Source organism: Bombina bombina, chromosome 3 (genome assembly GCF_027579735.1).
Source record: "Bombina bombina isolate aBomBom1 chromosome 3, aBomBom1.pri, whole genome shotgun sequence".
NCBI lineage: Eukaryota > Metazoa > Chordata > Amphibia > Anura > Bombinatoridae > Bombina > Bombina bombina.
This window is the reverse complement of record NC_069501.1, coordinates 230,922,890-230,942,735: the sequence shown is the minus strand read 5'-3', so window position 1 is coordinate 230,942,735 and position 19,846 is coordinate 230,922,890. Positions and strand designations below refer to the sequence as shown.

General features: G+C 40.2%; 1 protein-coding gene across 1 annotated transcript in view; it reads left to right on the top strand.

Moving 5' to 3' along the window:
- The window catches only part of NEK8 (NIMA related kinase 8), a 196,830-nt gene that overhangs the window by 44,382 nt on the left and 132,602 nt on the right, over nucleotides 1–19,846 (top strand). The window contains exon 3 of the mRNA XM_053706189.1: nucleotides 1,210–1,442. Coding sequence (XP_053562164.1) covers nucleotides 1,210–1,442 — 233 coding nt within the window. The remainder of the gene's footprint in view (nucleotides 1–1,209; nucleotides 1,443–19,846) is intronic.

The window sequence follows — 19,846 nt, the reverse complement described above, 5'->3', positions numbered from 1 at the left end:
GGCAACAATTGTTAGGAAATCGCAGTAAGTACCTCTTTACAAGTTCCTAACTGCTTTAAAGCCATCACTACCCGACTGCAAGGAATGACGGGGAATACGGCTATACCCCAAAACTTGCTTGTAGATGAAATCAAAATTTTTCTACAGACACCTAAACTTCACCTCCTCCATGCACCGAAGGCAAAGAGAATGACTGGGGGTTGTGGGTAAGGGAGTGATACTTAGCAGTTTAACTGTGGTGCTCTTTGCCTCCTCCTGCTGGCCAGAAGTGATATTCCCAACAGTAATTACTCAAGCCGTGGACTCACCATATCTTAGGAAAGAAATGGAATAAGTCTTTAACAAATCTTTAAGAGAGAAACAGTCCACAATCTTGATTGGCAGCTTCACTCATTCTTCCAAACACACAAACTCCATACGCCAACAGCCCTATGTAGAGAAATAATAAGGAGGCACCACATTGTGTGAACAGCAACAGAACTCTGTGTGGAACAAATGAAAAAGATATGTACTCACAAAAAGGACAGCACACCTATATGGTTCACATGTTGTGGCGCCTCTTTATTATTTGTCTATAGGGGCTGTTGGTCTAATGATGAGAATGTTTTCAAGAAATTACAGTTAAATTTATTTAATGTGCTTGTAGGACTAAGACAAATTAGATGGATTTTCTATAACATAAATCATAGCATATTTTAAATTACTTTCAAACTAAATAAACATTTCCATAATGTAAGTTCTCATTTTTTTGCTCTCAACAAATAAAGTAGTGCTTACCTAAACCAGAACGTGTTTATCAAATTAGGTCTAGCTCATATGATATGAGGTTCTATTGCTTCAATTAAAAATTAATTTGAGATATTTAGTTTTTCAATTAATCCATTTCTGAAGATGCTAATTTAAATAAATGTTTTGTAACTGCAGAATCTACAAATTAGTCTGATTATTAGGGAATTTAGTAGCAGTGATAAACGTATCTTCGATCAGTCATGGTATGTCTTAATATATGACTAGTAAACTTACTTTGTATATGCCTTTATGTGGAAAATGCTGTTGGTAATACCAACATATAAAAAATAAGATTTATGTCTACATACAACTGCTAGTTTAATTTTCTTCAGAACCAGTATGAAATGTATACTACTGCATGACTGATGAAATCCTTGAGATGCCCATGCTTTCTAAATAGATATTGTGCTTGCGTTTTAGGGGGTACACTGGCAGAGTACATTCAGAAACGATGTAATTCTCTTCTTGATGAGGACACCATTCTACACTTCTTTGTCCAGATCCTCCTGGCCCTCCATCATGTCCATACCAAGCTTATTCTTCACCGAGACTTAAAGACTCAGAATATCCTTCTGGACAAGCATCAGTTAATTGTCAAGATTGGAGACTTTGGCATTTCCAAGATCCTAAGTAGCAAAAGTAAAGCCTATACAGTGAGTAATGGTATATGGTACACAATTATTATGCATTATTATATGTATTGAAGGTGTTTGGATGGCTTTGATCATAATACCTCAGTGGTTTACTCATTCCAACAACACAGTGTCATTTCCCTAAGATATGTTTTTTTTTTTTTATTTAATATCATTTTTATTGATGGTCATTGATTTACAAAATCGCCGTATATCAACTACCATCAGTCAACAAAATGATTGTATACAGCATTTTGAAATTATATCTATCGCTAAGATTGTTAAGAACTATAACATTATGATGAACGATTAATTCATGTAGATCAAAAGGCATCAAGTACCAGATCTCTATCTGCAGAAAGACAAATTGTAAATGTAAAATGCAATAGAATGTACTAAAACTGCAGTAATCTCTACATGGTGATATACAGAATAAAACAAACATACTATACTATAGATATCTATAAATGAATACATCAGAAAATAATCAAGTTTTACATTTTATAAGAAAGCTAGCCCTTTAAATACTTAAAGTTGTAAGTAACTGACATCCCCTTCTTAAATATAGAGGTTGCTTTTGGGCCTCTAACCTTGTATTCAAAGATCAATAGGAAAAACTGAGGGTTTTGAAGCCTAACAAACCAATTTTGGGCCATGAAAAAAAAAAATCTTGGACCCAGAGAGGGAAGTCCAATACGCAGCTATCAAGGTAAATAGAAAATATACAATGGTAAGCACCCACCCAACTATACGTATAATAAATCTATTGAGAAGATTTAACTGCTGTAATTATTGGAACATAATTAATCCTTTAGGAAAAATGTATTTGTGCAGGGTGCAGGCACTTAATGTATGTGTGGAGACTTAAGGGGTTAACTTTCCATGCGGTTATGGGATGTATTCTCTGAGGCTTTCTATATATAAATTTCAGTTTATTGGGACTTTTATTTATTACGAAATGTGATTGTTGGGCTCTACTTTGTTGTATAACGTTTTTACTAGGCAGTTGCTGCTAGAAATGCGCACTTTTAGTTATTGCTGCGCAGTTTCTTTTTTTGCCAGTCATGTGACCCCTGCCTCACCCGACTGAGTTCCTGAGCAGAGCGGCGTCATTTCGGACTCCTCCCTCATCCGACTGAGTTCCTGAGCGGACCGCGTCATTTTGGACAGCTTCTTGGCGTCGGATCATTTTTTCAATTGTTGTACAGCTGCTTGCCTAACAATTTGGGAATTGAAGGTTAAGGTAGGGAACCTCAGTCTGCCAGAGGTGTACAGGAACCTTTTTATTTGTTTTGAATATTGTTCTGAGGAGATTAAAAAGTTTTTTCTCTTAAAGTGACAGTGTCATTTTCATATATCAGTCATTCCTTTAATTATTGGGAATTCTTTTACCTATGGACATGGAACAGGAGTCTGCTCCTATGGATAAAAGTTTATTGTGTCTTGAGACCCAAATTGTGTTACCTATGCAATTTTGTTTTTCATGTTTAGAAAAGACTTTAAAATGTAAAGATAAACTTTTTGTTTCTGAGCCTAATGTCTCTTAGGATGATGCTGTTCAAGCAATGCCACAGCTTTCCTTTCTAACGACCCAAGCCTCCACGGCTTCATATACTTTGCCCTGCAGTTCCTCTCAGCCTCCTGGAGGAGTTTATTTGCCATCAGATTTTGCTGCAGATATATCCTCTGCTGTATCAGCGGTTTTATCTGCTTTTCCCATGATGGGGAAGCGCAAGAGGAAATCTAAAAAATTTCAGAGTGTAAGGTGTCTGTCCCGTCTGCAGCTAGGTTGCCCGCCGTCATAAGTCTGATGAGGAGGATACCTCAGTAGCCTCTGAGGATGAAATCTCAGATTCGGACAGTATAATTCCTTTGTCTGATGCTAAAGAAGTAAACTTCAGATTTAAGCTTGAACACCTTTGTTTACTATTAAAGGAGGTACTGGCTACTTTTGACGACTCTGACTCTCCTGTTGCTGTCAACCCTAAGAAATCTAGTAAGCTTAACAAATACTATGATGTTCCTTCCTCTGTGAAAGTGTTTCCTATTCTAGACCGTGTGACACAGATTATTAGACAGGAATGGGAGAGACCAGGGATACCTTTATCCCTGTCTCCCGTCTTTTTAAAAAGATGTTTCCTGTTGCTGACTCCATTAGAGATTTATGGTGCACGGTGCCTAAGGTAGAAGGGGCTATTTCTACCATGGCTAAGAGAACTACGATCCCTATTGAGGATAGCTGTTCCTTTAAGGATCCTATGGACAAAAAGCTGCAGGCTTATTTGAAGAAGATGTATGTTCATTAAGGTCTTCAATGGCAACCTGCAGTTTGTATTGCCACAGTAGCTAGTGCAACATCTTATTGGTGCAATGCTTTGTCTGAATTGATTTTAGAAGAGATACAAGATAGGATTACGGCTCTCAAACTAGCTAACTCCTTTATCTCTGATGATAACATGCAAGTTATTAGACTGGGAGCCAAGATGTCTGGCTTCACTGTTCTAGCCCGTAGGGCTCTGTGACTAAAATCTTGGTCAGCTGATGTTACCTCCAAGTCCAAGCTTCTGTCGCTACCTTATAAAGGTAAGACCTTGTTTGGTCCTGGTCTGGCAGAACTAATTTCTGAAATTACGGGTGGAAAGGGGTCTTTCCTACCACAAGAAAAGGAGAATAGACCTAAAGGATGTCCAAAGTAATTTTTGTTCCTTTCATAACTTCAAAGGTCCAAAGCCTTCCTCTCCCTCCTCTAAGCAGGAGCAGTCCAAGTCTTCTTGGAGACCCAATCAGTCTTGGAACAAGGGGAAGCCATCAAAGAAACCCTCAGCTGAGACTAAGTTAGCATGAAGGATCTGCCCCCGGTCTGGGATTGGCTCAGGTGGAGGGCAGACTTTCCCTTTTTTGTCAAGCGTGGATATGAGATGTCCCAGATCCTTGGGCTGTGGACATAGTATCTCAGGGTTACAAAATAGAATTTAAATCTCGTCCTCCCAATGGCAGATTTCTCTTCTCAAGGTTATCTGCGGATCAGGTAAAAAGAGAGGCATTCTTACAGTGTGTTCAGGACCTTTCCTCCCTGGGAGTGATTGTTCCAGTTCCAGTAAGAGAACAAGGTCTGGGATTTTATTCAAACCTGTTTGTATTTCCCAAAAAAGAGGGAACTTTATGACCTATTTTAGATCTAAAGTGTTTTAACAAGTTTCTCAGAATTCCTTCTTTCAAAATGGAAACCATTCGTTCCATTCTTCCCTTGGTCCAAGAAGGTCAGTTCATGACGACCATAGACCTGAAGGATGCATATCTTCATGTTACTATCCACAGGGATCATCACCAGTTCCTGATATTTGCTTTTCTAGACATGCACTTTCAGTTTATTGCTCTTCCTTTTGGACTTGCCACAGCTCACAGAATTTTCTCAAAGGTTCTGGGGGCTCTCTTGGCAGTTGTCAGGTCTTAGGGAATTGCGGTGGCGCCTTATCTGGATGACATATTGCTTCAGGCACCATCTTTTCAACAAGCAAACTCTCATACAGAGAGTTCCCTTGTTCCAGCTACAAGAGTCTGTTTCTTAGGGACCATCATAGATTCCCTATCTATAATGATTTTTTTGACGGAGGTCAGAAAATCCAAGCTTCTCTCATCTTGCCTCTCTCTACTGTTCGGCCATCAGTGGCTCAGTGTATATGGAGGTAATTGGTCTGATGGTCGCTTCCATGGACATCATTCCCTTTGCTAGATTCCATTTGAGAGCTCTGCAAGTATGCATGCTCAGACAATGGAACGGACATCATTTAGATCTGTCTCAGAGGATAGATCTGGACCAGTTGACAAGAGATTCTCTCTCGTGGTGGATTTCTCAGGATCATCTGTCTCAGGGCACATGCTTCTGGAGACCTTCCTGGGTGATTGTGACCATGGATTCCAGCCTTCTAGGCTGGGGAGCAGTTTTGGACTTGGTAAAGGCTCAGGGCCTATGGTCCCGGGAGGAGTCTGTTCTCCCCATAAACATCTTGGAGTTAAGAGCAATCTACAATACTTTGATAGCTTGGCCTCAATTGTTCTTATCCCAGTTTATCAAGTTCCAATTGGACAACATCACCTCAGTGGCTTACATCAACCACCAGGGGGGAACTCGGAGTTCCTTAGCCATGAAGGAGGTAGCATGGATTATTCAGTGGGCGGAAGCTCACAATTGTTTTCTATCTGCTATCCACATTCCAGGAGTGGACAACTGGTAGGCGGATTTTCTGAGCAGACAGACATTTCATCCTGGGGAGTGGGCTCTCCATCCGGAGGTGTTCTCCATGCTAACCCTCAAGTGGGGGGTGCCGGAGTTAGATCTGATGACGTCTTGTCAGAAAGCCAAGCTTCCAAGGTACGGTTCAAGGTCAAGAGCTCTGACAGATGCTCTGACGGTCCCTTGGGAATTCGGTCTAGCATACCTGTTTCCTCCGCTCGCGCGCCTTCCACGAGTCATTGCTCATATCAAACAGGAGAGAGCGTCTGTAATTATAATAGCTCCTGCTTGGCCTTGCAGGATCTGGTATGCAGACCTTGTGAAGATGTCATCCCTTCCTCCTTGGAGGTTACCTCTGAGGAAGGACCTTCTAACTCAGGGTCCTTTCATCCATTCAAATCTCGTTTCTCTGAAGCTGACTGGTTGGGGATTGAACCCATTAGTTCTGGCTAAGCATGGGTTTTCTGAATCAGTTATTGATACCATGCTCCAGGCTCGCAAGCCTGTTACTCGTAAAATTTACCATAAGGTATGGCGTAAATACCTTTTATTGATGTGAATCGAAGGGCTACTCTTGGAGTAGGGTCAGGATTCCTAGAATTTTGTCTTTTCTCCAGGAAGGCCTGGAGAAAGGGTTGTCAGTCAGTTCTCTGAATGGTCAGATTTCTGCATTATCTATTCTTTTACACAAGCGTCTGGCGGATGTGCCAGATGTTCAATTTTTTTTGTCAGGCCCTGGTCAGAATCAGGCCTGTGTTTAAACCGGTTGCTCCTCCTTGGAGCCTTAATCGAGTTCTTAGACTTTTGCAGCAGGCTCCACTTGAGCCAATGCATTCCATAGATATTAAGCTGTTATCTTGGAAGATTTTGTTTCTTATTGCTATTTCTTCTGCTCAGAGAGTTTCTGAACTCTCGGCTTTGCAGTGCCTTTTTTTTTTTATTTTTTATTTAACTTTTTATTGACATGCCAATTCATGGTACTGAACAGAAAAAAACAAAAATATTGAAGTCAGACAGGCAAAAACAATAAAGAACCAAAATACAAAGCAAGAATATCTATATCACATTTACAGGTTCTAAATCATGGATAACCAAATAATGTTTTCTTACTAACATACTTGTCTGAACTACTCAAACTATTGCAAAAAAAATAGTCATCTCTTATCTCGTAGACCAAATCAAAATACTCTAAGTACCAAAATTGCCACTTTTTATCCTATATAACAGAACAAAACCAAACACAACATAACAAAACAAAACAAGACAAGACAAGACGAGACAAAACAAGACCAGACAAGACAAAACAAAACAGGACAAGACAAGACAAAGACAAAAAAAAAGAAAAAAAAAAAAAAACAGCTGGAAGGGGAAGGGAAAAGGAGTAAGCCCTTACCAACTTAGGATATTATTTATTCCTCACTGGCAACGTGACTGGACCTATCCTACATTTTATAACTCTTCTAAAAATACAAAACCTGATTCTCGCAGGGGACCCAAAATTTCTACTTGTAGCTCCACTGGTTGTAATCTAATGACATTCTTCCATTTTAAATAAAACCTCCTGGCATTTCTTTCATTATTGGGCTCCAAGTTCATCTGCTCTATGATTAATTGATCAATAATTTTTTGACCAAATTCGGCTATAGTTGGATATTTCTTAGCTTTCCAATAGCGAAAAATTAGTAACCGCGCAATTTGTATGGCCGTAGTAATTAACGCATATTCTTCTGTTGTAAAACGCTTATCAAATATAAAAAAGAAGATACTCACTGGTGTAAAAATCACCACTTGGCTCACAACCCTATTTAACCAAAATGATATCTTCTCCCAAAATTGATATATTTTCGGACAACGCCATACACAATGGAGTATATCGGCCTGTGGAGCCAAGCAGTGAAAGCAATTCCCTTTACACTTCTTGTCCCATTTACCTAGACGAGTTGGAGTAATATATGCCAGATTTATCAAATAACTGTGTGATTCTTTCCAGGAGGTAAACTTATAGCCAACCACAGCAATACTCTGGTTGACATTCTTATCTACTAGCTCTGGGATTAATTTTAACCATCTGGTATGCAGAGAATCGAGATGACCCTTACCCAGATTTTTCATTATCATTCCATACCAAATTGATATGGAATGATACCCTGCGCGGTACATCTGAATACCACTTCCTATTATCCCTAGCTGAAGATTACCAGCAAACTTCTGAAGTGAGAAATTGTAGAAATGTCTAACCTGTAAGAACGCAAAGAGGTGATGTTTTGGGATATCAAATTCTTCCTGTATCTGTATAAAAGATTTGAATAACCCTGACTCTTCCTCAATTAATTGCCCCAGATACACTATACCTTTCCTTTGCCAATTATGAAAAATCCCATAACTTAGTCCTGGTGCAAATTCCGGATGGCCCAGGATAGGGAGAAATTTAGAGAACCTGAAGTTAATTTTAAGCTCTGAGCAGAACTTCTGCCAGGCTAAAACCACATTACTTATCACCTTAATATTTAATATCGACGATGGCATTTTATCCATAGGCGTGTGTAGGATAGCTTTTAACTTGAAGGGCTTTATTAGGTTATCCTCTATGTTTAGGAAAGAGCAGTAATCTTTTTCCATAATCCAATCAATTGCTATTTTTAACATTGTGACCTGATTGTATAATTTAAGATTGGGAAGACCATAGCCTCCGTAATCTTTATCAAGATATAAAATCTTTTTTGAAAGTCTCACCCTTCCTCCGTTCCATAAAAAAGCTTTACAGTCTTTGTCATATCTATTCAGATCTACGTTTTTAATGGGGATTGGTAAGTTCTGAAGTATGTACATAACCTGTGGAAATACAAATGTTTTCAACAACATTATTTTGGCCGATATCGAGATGGGCAGTGGTCTCCATTTTTCCATCAGTAGGCTAATTTCTTGGAAAGTTTTAAGATAGTTTAAAGTATACCAAAACCCTGGATTTAAGCTTAAATATAGTCCAAGATATTTTATTTGTTCAACCTCTTGAAATGGGTGCTGACCTATGTATCTTTTGGGGCGTCTGATCCAAAGTAGTTCTGATTTTATACCCAGAAAAGGACCCATAATCATTAATTATTTCTAATAATATTGGTATATCCCGTGCTGTTCTAGATAAAAAAAGTAACAAGTCATCTGCATATAGTGATAAAATTACGTTATCATTTCCCAACTTAATTCCAGCTAACATTTGTCTGAGTCTTACCGCTAGTGGTTCTATCGAGAGGTTGAACAATAAAGGGGACAAGGGGCACCCTTGTCTGGTTCCTTTCTTTAGCGTAATTTTAGGGGAAAATTGCCCATTTATAAATAACGTAGAACATGGTGCTTTATAGATTAATTTAACAAAATTGAGAAAGTTACCGGTAATACCAAAACGGGATAATGCCGTGAATAGATGTTCCCATACTATGGCATCAAATGCTTTTTCAGCATCCAGCGTTTAAAGGGCCAGGTCTACCTCCCCTGATTTGGTTTTACCATTGATTTTATTCCAGTACTGGCTTAGGACTAATAACACTTTCCGTATATTCTTAGATGAATTCCTACCTGGCATAAATCCCGTTTGATCTGTATGGATCAAATTATTAATGTATTTTTTCAATCTATCTGCTACTATTGCTGTAAGAAGTTTATAATCATTGTTTAGAAGTGATATTGGCCTGTAGGCATTAGGGTTTTCTGGATCTTTGTCTTTTTTATGTATAAGAATGACTGTGGAGGCGGAGAAAAGGTTTGATTCTAGACAATTTTTAACAAAATAGTGATTGAATAGTTCTCTCAATGTATCTCCTATTTCATTTTTAAGTATTCAATAAAATTCAGCCGGTATTTGGTCCGGTCCTGGAGCTTTGTTTAATTTCACCTTCTCTATAGCTTTTAGAATTTCCAGGTCTTTGGCCTTTTCATTACAGGATCCTGCCTCATATATTTCTGAATAGTGCTCATACATTATTCGACAGATCTCCTTAGGTGCTGTATAACTTATATTTCCTTTTTTAATACTAGCAATATTTTTCCTACCTTCTTTCCCCCCTTTGGTTATTTTGGCTAGAAATTTTGCTGACCTCCCATGGTAACTAGCGAAGAAGGCATTTGCCCTTCTATCCTGTTTTATACTTTTTAATTTTAGGAATCCCTCTCTTTCATTTTTAGCTTTATTATAACTAGCCCACGACATATTATTGGGATTATTAAGATATAATTTATAACTGTTTTCTCCAACATAGGTGTGTCCGGTCCACGGCGTCATCCTTACTTGTGGGATATTCTCTTCCCCAACAGGAAATGGCAAAGAGCCCAGCAAAGCTGGTCACATGATCCCTCCTAGGCTCCGCCTTCCCCAGTCATTCTCTTTGCCGTTGCACAGGCAACATCTCCACGGAGATGGCTCAGAGTTTTTTGGTGTTTAAATGTAGTTTTTATTCTTCAATCAAGAGTTTGTTATTTTAAAATAGTGCTGGTATGTACTATTTACTCTGAAACAGAAAAGAGATGAAGATTTCTGTTTGTAAGAGGAAAATGATTTTAGCAACCGTTACTAAAATCGATGGCTGTTTCCACACAGGACTGTTGAGAGGAATTAACTTCAGTTGGGGGAAACAGTGAGCAGACTTTGGCTGCTTGAGGTATGACACATTTCTAACAAGACTTGGTAATGCTGGAAGCTGTCATTTTCTCTATGGGATCCGGTAAGCCATTTTCTTAATTTTCAATATAAGAATACAAGGGCTTCACAAGGGCTTTAAAGACTGGTAGACATTTTTCTGGGCCAAAACGATTACTATATAAGCATGTTTAATGGTTTATAACTTAGGAGAGTTATTTTAATCTTGGCAAATTGTTAAAAAAACGGACAGGCACTGTATTGGACACCTTTTTCACTGGGGGCCTTTTCTAGTCATAGGCAGAGCCTCATTTTCGCGCCACTAATGCGCAGTTGTTTTTGAGAAGCAAGGCATGCAGATGCATGTGTGAGGAGCTCAGATCCACTGAAAAAGCTTATTGAAGGCGTCATTTGGTATCGTATTCCCCTCTGGGCTTGGTTGGGTCTCAGCAAAGCAGATACCAGGGACTGTATAGGGGTTAAATGTAAAAACGGCTCCGGTTCCGTTATTTTAAGAGTTAAAGCTTTCAAATTTGGTGTGCAATACTTTTAAGGCTTTATGACACTGTGGTGAAATTTTGGTGAATTTTGAACATTTCCTTCATACTTTTGCGTATATTCAGTAAAAAAGTGTGTTCAGTTTAAAATTTAAAGAGACAGTAACGGTTTTATTTTAAAACGTTTTTTGTGCTTTGTTACCAAGTTTATGCCTATTAACATGTCTGAACTATCAGATAGACGATGTTCTGTATGTTCGGAAGCCAAGGTTCCTATCCATTTAAATATATGTGATAATTGTGACAAACAAAGTAGGGACAATGATACCACTGATAATAATGTTGCCCAAAACGATTCCTTAAGTGAGGGGAGTAAGCATGGTACTGCATCATCCCCTTCTATGTCTACACCAGTCTTGCCCACTCAGGAGGCCCCTAGTACATCTAGTGCGCCAATCCTCCTTACTATGCAACAATTAACGGCTGTAATGGATAATTCTATTAAAAACATTTTAGCCAAAATGCCCACTTATCAGCGAAAGCGCGACTGCTCTGTTTTAGATACTGAAGAGCATGAGGACGCTGATGATAATGGTTCTGACATGCCCTTACACCAGTCTGAAGGGGCTAGGGAGGTTTTGTCTGAGGGAGAAATTTCAGATTCAGGAAAAATTTCTCAACAAGCTGAACCTGATGTTATTACATTTAAATTTAAATTGGTACATCTCCGCGCTCTGTTTAAGGAGGTGTTATCTACTCTGGATGATTGTGACAATTTGGTCATTCCAGAGAAATTATGTAAAATGGACAGGTTCCTAGAGGTCCCGGTGCCCCCCGAAGCTTTTCCTATACCCAAGCGGGTGGCGGACATTGTAAATAAAGAATGGGAAAGGCCCGGCATACCTTTTGTCCCTCCCCCTATATTTAAGAAATTATTTCCTATGGTCGACCCCAGGAAGGACTTATGGCAGACAGTCCCCAAGGTCGAGGGGGCGGTTTCTACTCTAAACAAACGCACCACTATCCCTATAGAAGATAGTTGTGCTTTTAAAGATCCTATGGACAAAAAATTAGAGGGTTTGCTTAAAAAGATGTTTGTTCAGCAAGGTTACCTTCTACAACCAATTTCATGCATTGTTCCTGTCACTACAGCAGCGTGTTTCTGGTTCGAGGAACTAGAAAAGTCGCTCAATCAAGCATCCTCTTATGAGGAGGTTATGGGCAGAGTTCAAGCACTTAAGTTGGCTAACTCTTTTACCTTAGACGCCACTTTGCAATTAGCTAGATTAGCGGCGAAAAATTCAGGGTTTGCTATTGTGGCGCGCAGAGCGCTTTGGCTAAAGTCTTGGTCAGCGGATGCGTCCTCCAAGAACAAATTGCTTAACATACCTTTCAAGGGGAAAACGCTGTTTGGCCCTGACTTGAAAGAGATTATTTCAGATATCACTGGGGGTAAGGGCCACGCCCTTCCTCAGGATAGGTCTTTTAAGGCTAAAAATAAACCAAATTTTCGTCCCTTTCGCAGAAACGGACCAGCTTCAAGTTCTACATCCTCTAAGCAAGAGGGTAATACTTCTCAAACCAAGCCAGCCTGGAGGCCGATGCAAGGCTGGAACAAAGGTAAGCAGGCCAAGAAACCTGCCACTGCTACCAAGACAGCATGAGATGTTGGCCCCCGATCCGGGACCGGATCTGGTGGGGGGCAGACTTTCTCTCTTCGCTCAGGCTTGGGCAAGAGATGTTCTGGATCCTTGGGCGCTAGAAATAGTCTCCCAAGGTTATCTTCTGGAATTCAAGGAGCTACCCCCAAGGGGGAGGTTCCACAGGTCTCAATTGTCTTCAGACCACATAAAAAGACAGGCATTCTTACATTGTGTAGAAGACCTGTTAAAAATGGGAGTGATTCATCCTGTTCCATTAGGAGAACAAGGGATGAGATTCTACTCCAATCTGTTCATAGTTCCCAAAAAAGAGGGAACATTCAGACCAATCTTAGATCTCAAGATCCTAAACAAATTTCTCAAGGTTCCATCGTTCAAAATGGAAACCATTCGGACAATTCTTCCTACCATCCAGGAAGGTCAATTCATGACCACGGTGGATTTAAAGGATGCGTATCTACATATTCCTATCCACAAGGAACATCATCGGTTCCTAAGGTTCACCTTTCTGGACAAGCATTACCAGTTTGTGGCACTTCCATTCGGATTAGCCACTGCTCCAAGAATTTTCACAAAGGTACTAGGGTCCCTTCTAGCGGTGCTAAGACCAAGGGGCATTGCAGTAGTACCTTACTTGGACGACATACTGATTCAAGCGTCGTCTCTACCACAAGCAAAGGCTCATACGGACATTGTCCTGGCCTTTCTCAGATCTCACGGGTGGAAAGTGAACGTAGAAAAAAGTTCTCTATCTCCGTCAACAAGAGTTCCCTTCTTGGGAACAATAATAGACTCCTTAGAAATGAGGATTTTTCTGACAGAGGCCAGAAAATCAAAACTTCTAAGCTCTTGTCAAGTACTTCATTCTGTTCTTCTTCCTTCCATAGCGCAGTGCATGGAAGTAATAGGTTTGATGGTCGCGGCAATGGACATAGTTCCTTTTGCGCGAATTCATCTAAGACCATTACAACTGTGCATGCTCAGTCAGTGGAATGGGGATTATACAGACTTGTCTCCGACGATACAAGTAGATCAGAGGACCAGAGATTCACTCCGTTGGTGGCTGACCCTGGACAACCTGTCACAAGGGATGAGCTTCCGCAGACCAGAGTGGGTCATTGTCACGACCGACGCCAGTCTGGTGGGCTGGGGCGCGGTCTGGGAACCCCTGAAAGCTCAAGGTCTTTGGTCTCGGGAAGAATCTCTTCTCCCGATAAATATTCTGGAACTGAGAGCGATATTCAATGCTCTAAAGGCTTGGCCTCAGCTAGCAAAGGCCAAATTCATACGGTTTCAATCAGACAACATGACGACTGTTGCGTATATCAACCATCAGGGGGGAACAAGGAGTTCCCTGGCGATGGAAGAAGTGACCAAAATAATTCAATGGGCGGAGACTCACTCCTGCCACTTGTCTGCAATCCACATCCCAGGAGTGGAAAATTGGGAAGCGGATTTTCTGAGTCGTCAGACATTTCATCCGGGGGAGTGGGAACTCCATCCGGAAATCTTTGCCCAAATAATTCAATTGTGGGGCATTCCAGACATGGATCTGATGGCGTCTCGTCAGAACTTCAAGGTTCCTTGCTAAGGGTCCAGATCCAGGGATCCCAAGGCGACTCTAGTGGATGCACTAGTAGCACCTTGGAGCTTCAACCTAGCTTATGTGTTCCCACCGTTTCCTCTCATTCCCAGGCTGGTAGCCAGGATCAAACAGGAGAGGGTATCGGTGATCTTGATAGCTCCTGCGTGGCCACGCAGGACTTGGTATGCAGATCTGGTGAATATGTCATCGGCTCCACCATGGAAGCTACCTTTGAGACAGGACCTTCTTGTTCAAGGTCCGTTCGAACATCCGAACTGTAACTAGAAAAATCTACCATAAAATATGGAAAAAATATATCTGTTGGTGTGAATCTAAAGGATTCCCATGGAACAAGATAAAAATTCCTAAGATTCTATCCTTTCTTCAAGAAAGTTTGGAGAAAGGATTATCTGCAAGTTCTTTGAAGGGACAGATTTCTGCTTTATCTGTTTTACTTCACAAAAAGCTGGCGGCTGTGCCAGATGTTCAAGCTTTTGTTCAGGCTCTGGTTAGAATCAAGCCTGTTTACAAACCTTTGACTCCTCCTTGGAGTCTCAATTTAGTTCTTTCAGTTCTTCAGGGGGTTCCGTTTGAACCCCTACATTCCGTTGATATCAAGTTATTATCTTGGAAAGTTTTGTTTTTGGTTGCAATTTCTTCTGCTAGAAGAGTTTCAGAGTTATCTGCTCTGCAGTGTTCTCCTCCTTATCTGGTGTTCCATGCAGATAAGGTGGTTTTGCGTACTAAACCTGGTTTTCTTCCGAAAGTTGTTTCTAACAAAAATATTAACCAGGAGATAGTCGTGCCTTCTTTGTGTCCGAATCCAGTTTCAAAGAAGGAACGTTTGTTGCACAATTTGGATGTAGTTCGTGCTCTAAAAATCTATTTAGAGGCTACAAAGGATTTCAGACAAACATCTTCCTTGTTTGTTGTTTATTCTGGTAAAAGGAGAGGTCAAAAAGCAACTTCTACCTCTCTCTCTTTTTGGCTTAAAAGCATTATCAGATTGGCTTATGAGACTGCCGGACGGCAGCCTCCTGAAAGAATCACAGCTCATTCCACTAGGGCCGTGGCTTCCACATGGGCCTTCAAGAACGAGGCTTCTGTTGATCAGATATGTAAGGCAGCGACTTGGTCTTCACTGCACACTTTTACCAAATTTTACAAATTTGATACTTTTGCTTCTTCTGAGGCTATTTTTGGGAGAAAGGTTTTGCAAGCCGTGGTGCCTTCCATCTAGGTGACCTGATTTGCTCCCTCCCATCATCCGTGTCCTAAAGCTTTGGTATTGGTTCCCACAAGTAAGGATGACGCCGTGGACCGGACACACCTATGTTGGAGAAAACAGAATTTATGTTTACCTGATAAATTACTTTCTCCAACGGTGTGTCCGGTCCACGGCCCGCCCTGGTTTTTTAATCAGGTCTGATGATTTATTTTCTCTAACTACAGTCACCACGGTATCATTTGATTTCTCCTATGCAAATATTCCTCCTTTACGTCGGTCGAATGACTGGGGAAGGCGGAGCCTAGGAGGGATCATGTGACCAGCTTTGCTGGGCTCTTTGCCATTTCCTGTTGGGGAAGAGAATATCCCACAAGTAAGGATGACGCCGTGGACCGGACACACGGTTGGAGAAAGTAATTTATCAGGTAAACATAAATTCTGTTTTTTAATTGATTTGCCAATTGAATATCCTGCTCCCGAGATTTTCTTTTCCATTTGACCAGATATGCTTTTATTTCACCCCGTAGGACTGCTTTAGCAGCTTCCCAAAAAACCTCTATCTTCTTGTAGTAATCTTCATTATCTATTTTATATTGATTCCATTTATGGATTAGGAATCTATTAAACTCCATATCTAGTATAAGGTGTTTTGGGAAAAAAAAGTTATTAACTCCCCCCTTCCGGTGTCTAATATGATCCAAACTTAAACCAATTATTGCGTGGTCAGAAATAATTATGTCCTCTATTATTGGATTTAAATCTAAAGACAGCATGGAATCGTTAATAAGAAATAAGTCTATACGGGACATTACCTTATGAGTTTTAGATACACACGAAAACTCTCTGACATCTGGATTCTTAATTCGCCATATGTCATGGAGGTTTAATTTATTACGGAAAGACCCAAATAGTCTTTCTTCCGCTTTCCTACCTACCGCCTGCTTACCAAGTCTGGTTCTATCTATCACTGGCGTCGTTGTCATGTTGAAATCCCCTGCGACAATTAGGTTCCCATTCAGGTATGGAGCGAGCTTTATATACATGGTGTCCCAAAATTTTGGGTCTAACTCATTAGGGCCGTAGACATTACAAATAATTATTACAGTATCACCATATTCTACTTCAATTATAATAAATCTCCCCCCCGTATCCCGTTCTTTAACTAAGATTTTGCAATCAAGCTTTTTGGAAACTAAGATCGCTACTCCTCTCTTACGTTTAGGCCCAGGGGCGGCTATTACTTCTCCTACCCATTTACTTTTAAGCTTAGCCATCTCTGCCTCTTGTAGATGGGTCTCCTGTAATAAAGCGATGTCTGGGTTCTTTTTTCTTAGTGTTTTTAAAATTAAAGACCTTTTAGTCGGGGAGGTTATTCCCCCCACGTTCCATGATACTATGTTAAGCATTCTATCTCCTGTGTCTTTCTACCCGTACCACGCCATCTCGAACAGGGAAAAAAAACAACAAAAAAAAAACAAAGGGGGAAAAAGAAACAGTAAACACACATAACATACAAACACTCTCATTTAAACATTTCCAACATGTATCTTCTAGTTTTATATATATCCCTCTTAATGATAACTCATCCAAGGTCCGGCATAATCTAGCTTCTAGTTTCATCCTAGCACAACACCTTCCACAATACATTTTATCTAATTTATATTGCTTAGGAAGAACAGCTATAAAAAAACAAAGAAAAGTACAACCCCACCATAACCATCTTAACATATACAACTAAAGGGTACTGATAAAATCCCTTGCTTCCTGGGGTGATTTTAGGGTCACATTTTCATTATTTATTCTAAAACAAATTTTCGCTGGGTACCCCAGTCATTCTCTTTGCCGTTGCACAGGCAACATCTCCACGGAGATGGTTAAGAGTTTTTTGGTGTTTAAATGTAGTTTTATTCTTCTATCAAGTGTTTGTTATTTTAAAATAGTGCTGGTATGTACTATTTACTCTGAAACAGAAAAGGATGAAGATTTCTGTTTGTAAGAGGAAGATGATTTTAGCAGACAGTAACTAAAATCGATTGCTGTTTCCACACAGGACTGTTGAGATGAAGTAACTTCAGTTGGGGGAAACAGTTAGCAGTCTTTTCTGCTTAAGGTATGACTAGCCATATTTCTAACAAGACCATGTAATGCTGGAAGGCTGTCATTTCCCCTCATGGGGACCGGTAAGCCATTTTCTTAGTTAAACATAAAAGAATAAAGGGCTTCAAAAAGGGCTTAAAAACTGGTAGACATTTTTCTGGGCTAAAACAATTGCTTTACTAGGCATATTATGCAGATTCTAACTAAATATTGGTATTATAATCTTGGGGAACGTTTAGAAAAACGGCAGGCACTGTGTTGGACTCCTTTTTCAGATGGGGGCCTTTCTAGTTATAGACAGAGCCTCATTCTGGGACTGTATAGGGGTTAAATGTAAAAACGGCTCCGGTTCCGTTAATTTAAGGGTTAAAGCTCTGAAATTTGGTGTGCAATACTTTTAATGCTTTAAGACACTGTGGTGAAATTTTGGTGAATTTTGAACAATTCCTTCATACTTTTTCACATATTCAGTAATAAAGTGTTTTCAGTTTGAAATTTAAAGTGACAGTAACGGTTTTATTTTAAAACGTTTTTTGTGCTTTGTTGACAAGTTTAAGCCTGTTTAACATGTCTGTACCATCAGATAAGCTATGTTCTATATGTATGAAAGCCAATGTGTCTCCCCATTTAAATTTATGTGATAATTGTGCCATAGTGTCCAAACAAAGTAAGGACAGTAATGCAACAGATAATGATATTGCCCAAGATGATTCCTCAAATGAGGGGAGTAAACATGATACTACATCATCCCCTACTGTGTCTACACCAGTTATGCCCACACAGGAGGCCCCTAGTACATCTAGTGCGCCAATACTTATTACCATGCAACAATTAACGGCTGTAATGGATAACTCCATAGCAAATCTTTTATCCAAAATGCCTACTTATCAGAGAAAGCGCGATTGCTCTGTTTTAAACACTGAAGAGCAAGAGGACGCTGATGATAACTGTTCTGACATACCCTCACACCAATCTCAAGGGGCCATGAGGGAGGTTTTGTCTGATGGAGAAATTTCAGATTCAGGAAAAATTTCTCATCAAGCTGAACCTGATGTTGTGACATTTAAATTTAAATTAGAACATCTCCGCGCACTGCTTAAGGAGGTGTTATCTACTCTGGATGATTGTGACAATTTGGTCATTCCAGAGAAATTATGTAAGATGGACAAGTTCCTAGAGGTTCCGGTGCCCCCCGACGCTTTTCCTATACCCAAGCGGGTGGCGGACATAGTAAATAAAGAGTGGGAAAGGCCCGGCATACCTTTTGTTCCCCCCCCTATATTTAAGAAATTATTTCCTATAGTCGACCCCAGAAAGGACTTATGGCAGACAGTCCCCAAGGTCGAGGGGGCGGTTTCTACTCTAAACAAACGCACTACTATTCCTATCGAAGATAGTTGTGCTTTCAAAGATCCTATGGATAAGAAATTAGAGGGTTTGCTTAAAAAGATTTTTGTACAGCAAGGTTACCTTCTACAACCAATTTCATGCATTGTTCCTGTCACTACGGCAGCGTGTTTCTGGTTCGAGGAACTAGAAAAATCGCTCAGTAAAGAATCTTCGTATGAGGAGGTTATGGACAGAGTTCAAGCACTTAAATTGGCTAACTCTTTTGTTTTAGATGCCGCTTTGCAATTAGCTAGATTAGCAGCGAAAAATTCAGGGTTTGCTGTCGTGGCGCGCAGAGTGCTTTGGCTAAAGTCTTGGTCAGCGGATGTGTCTTCCAAGACAAAATTGCTTAACATTCCTTTCAAAGGTAAAACATTATTTGGACCTGATTTGAAAGAGATTATTTCAGACATCACTGGGGGAAAGGGCCACGCCCTCCCACAGGATAGGTCTTTTAAGGCTAATAATAAGCCTCATTTTCGTCCCTTTCGCAGAAACGGACCAGTCTCTAATTCTGTATCCTCTAAGCAAGAGGGTAATACTTCACAACCCAAACCAGCCTGGAAACCAATGCAAGGCTGGAACAAGGGTAAGCAGGCCAAGAAGCCTACCACTGCTACCAAAACAGCATGAAGGGATAGCCCCCGATCCGGGACCGGATCTAGTGGGGGGCAGACTTTCTCTCTTTGCTCAGGCTTGGGCAAGAGATGTTCAGGATCCTTGGGTGCTAGAAATAGTTTCTCAAGGTTATCTCCTGGAATTCAAGGAACTACCCCCAAGGGGAAGGTTCCACAGGTCTCAATTATCTTCAAACCAAATAAAGAGACAGGCATTCTTACATTGTGTAGAAGACCTGTTAAAGATGGGAGTGATACATTCAGTTCCAATAAGAGAACAAGGAATGGGATTTTATTCCAATCTGTTCATAGTTCCCAAAAAAGAGGGAACATTCAGACCAATTTTGGATCTAAAGATCCTAAACAAATTTCTCAGAGTACCATCGTTCAAAATGGAAACTATTCGAACGATCCTACCTACTATCCAGGAAAATCAATTTATGACTACCGTGGATTTAAAGGATGCGTACCTACATATTCCTATCCA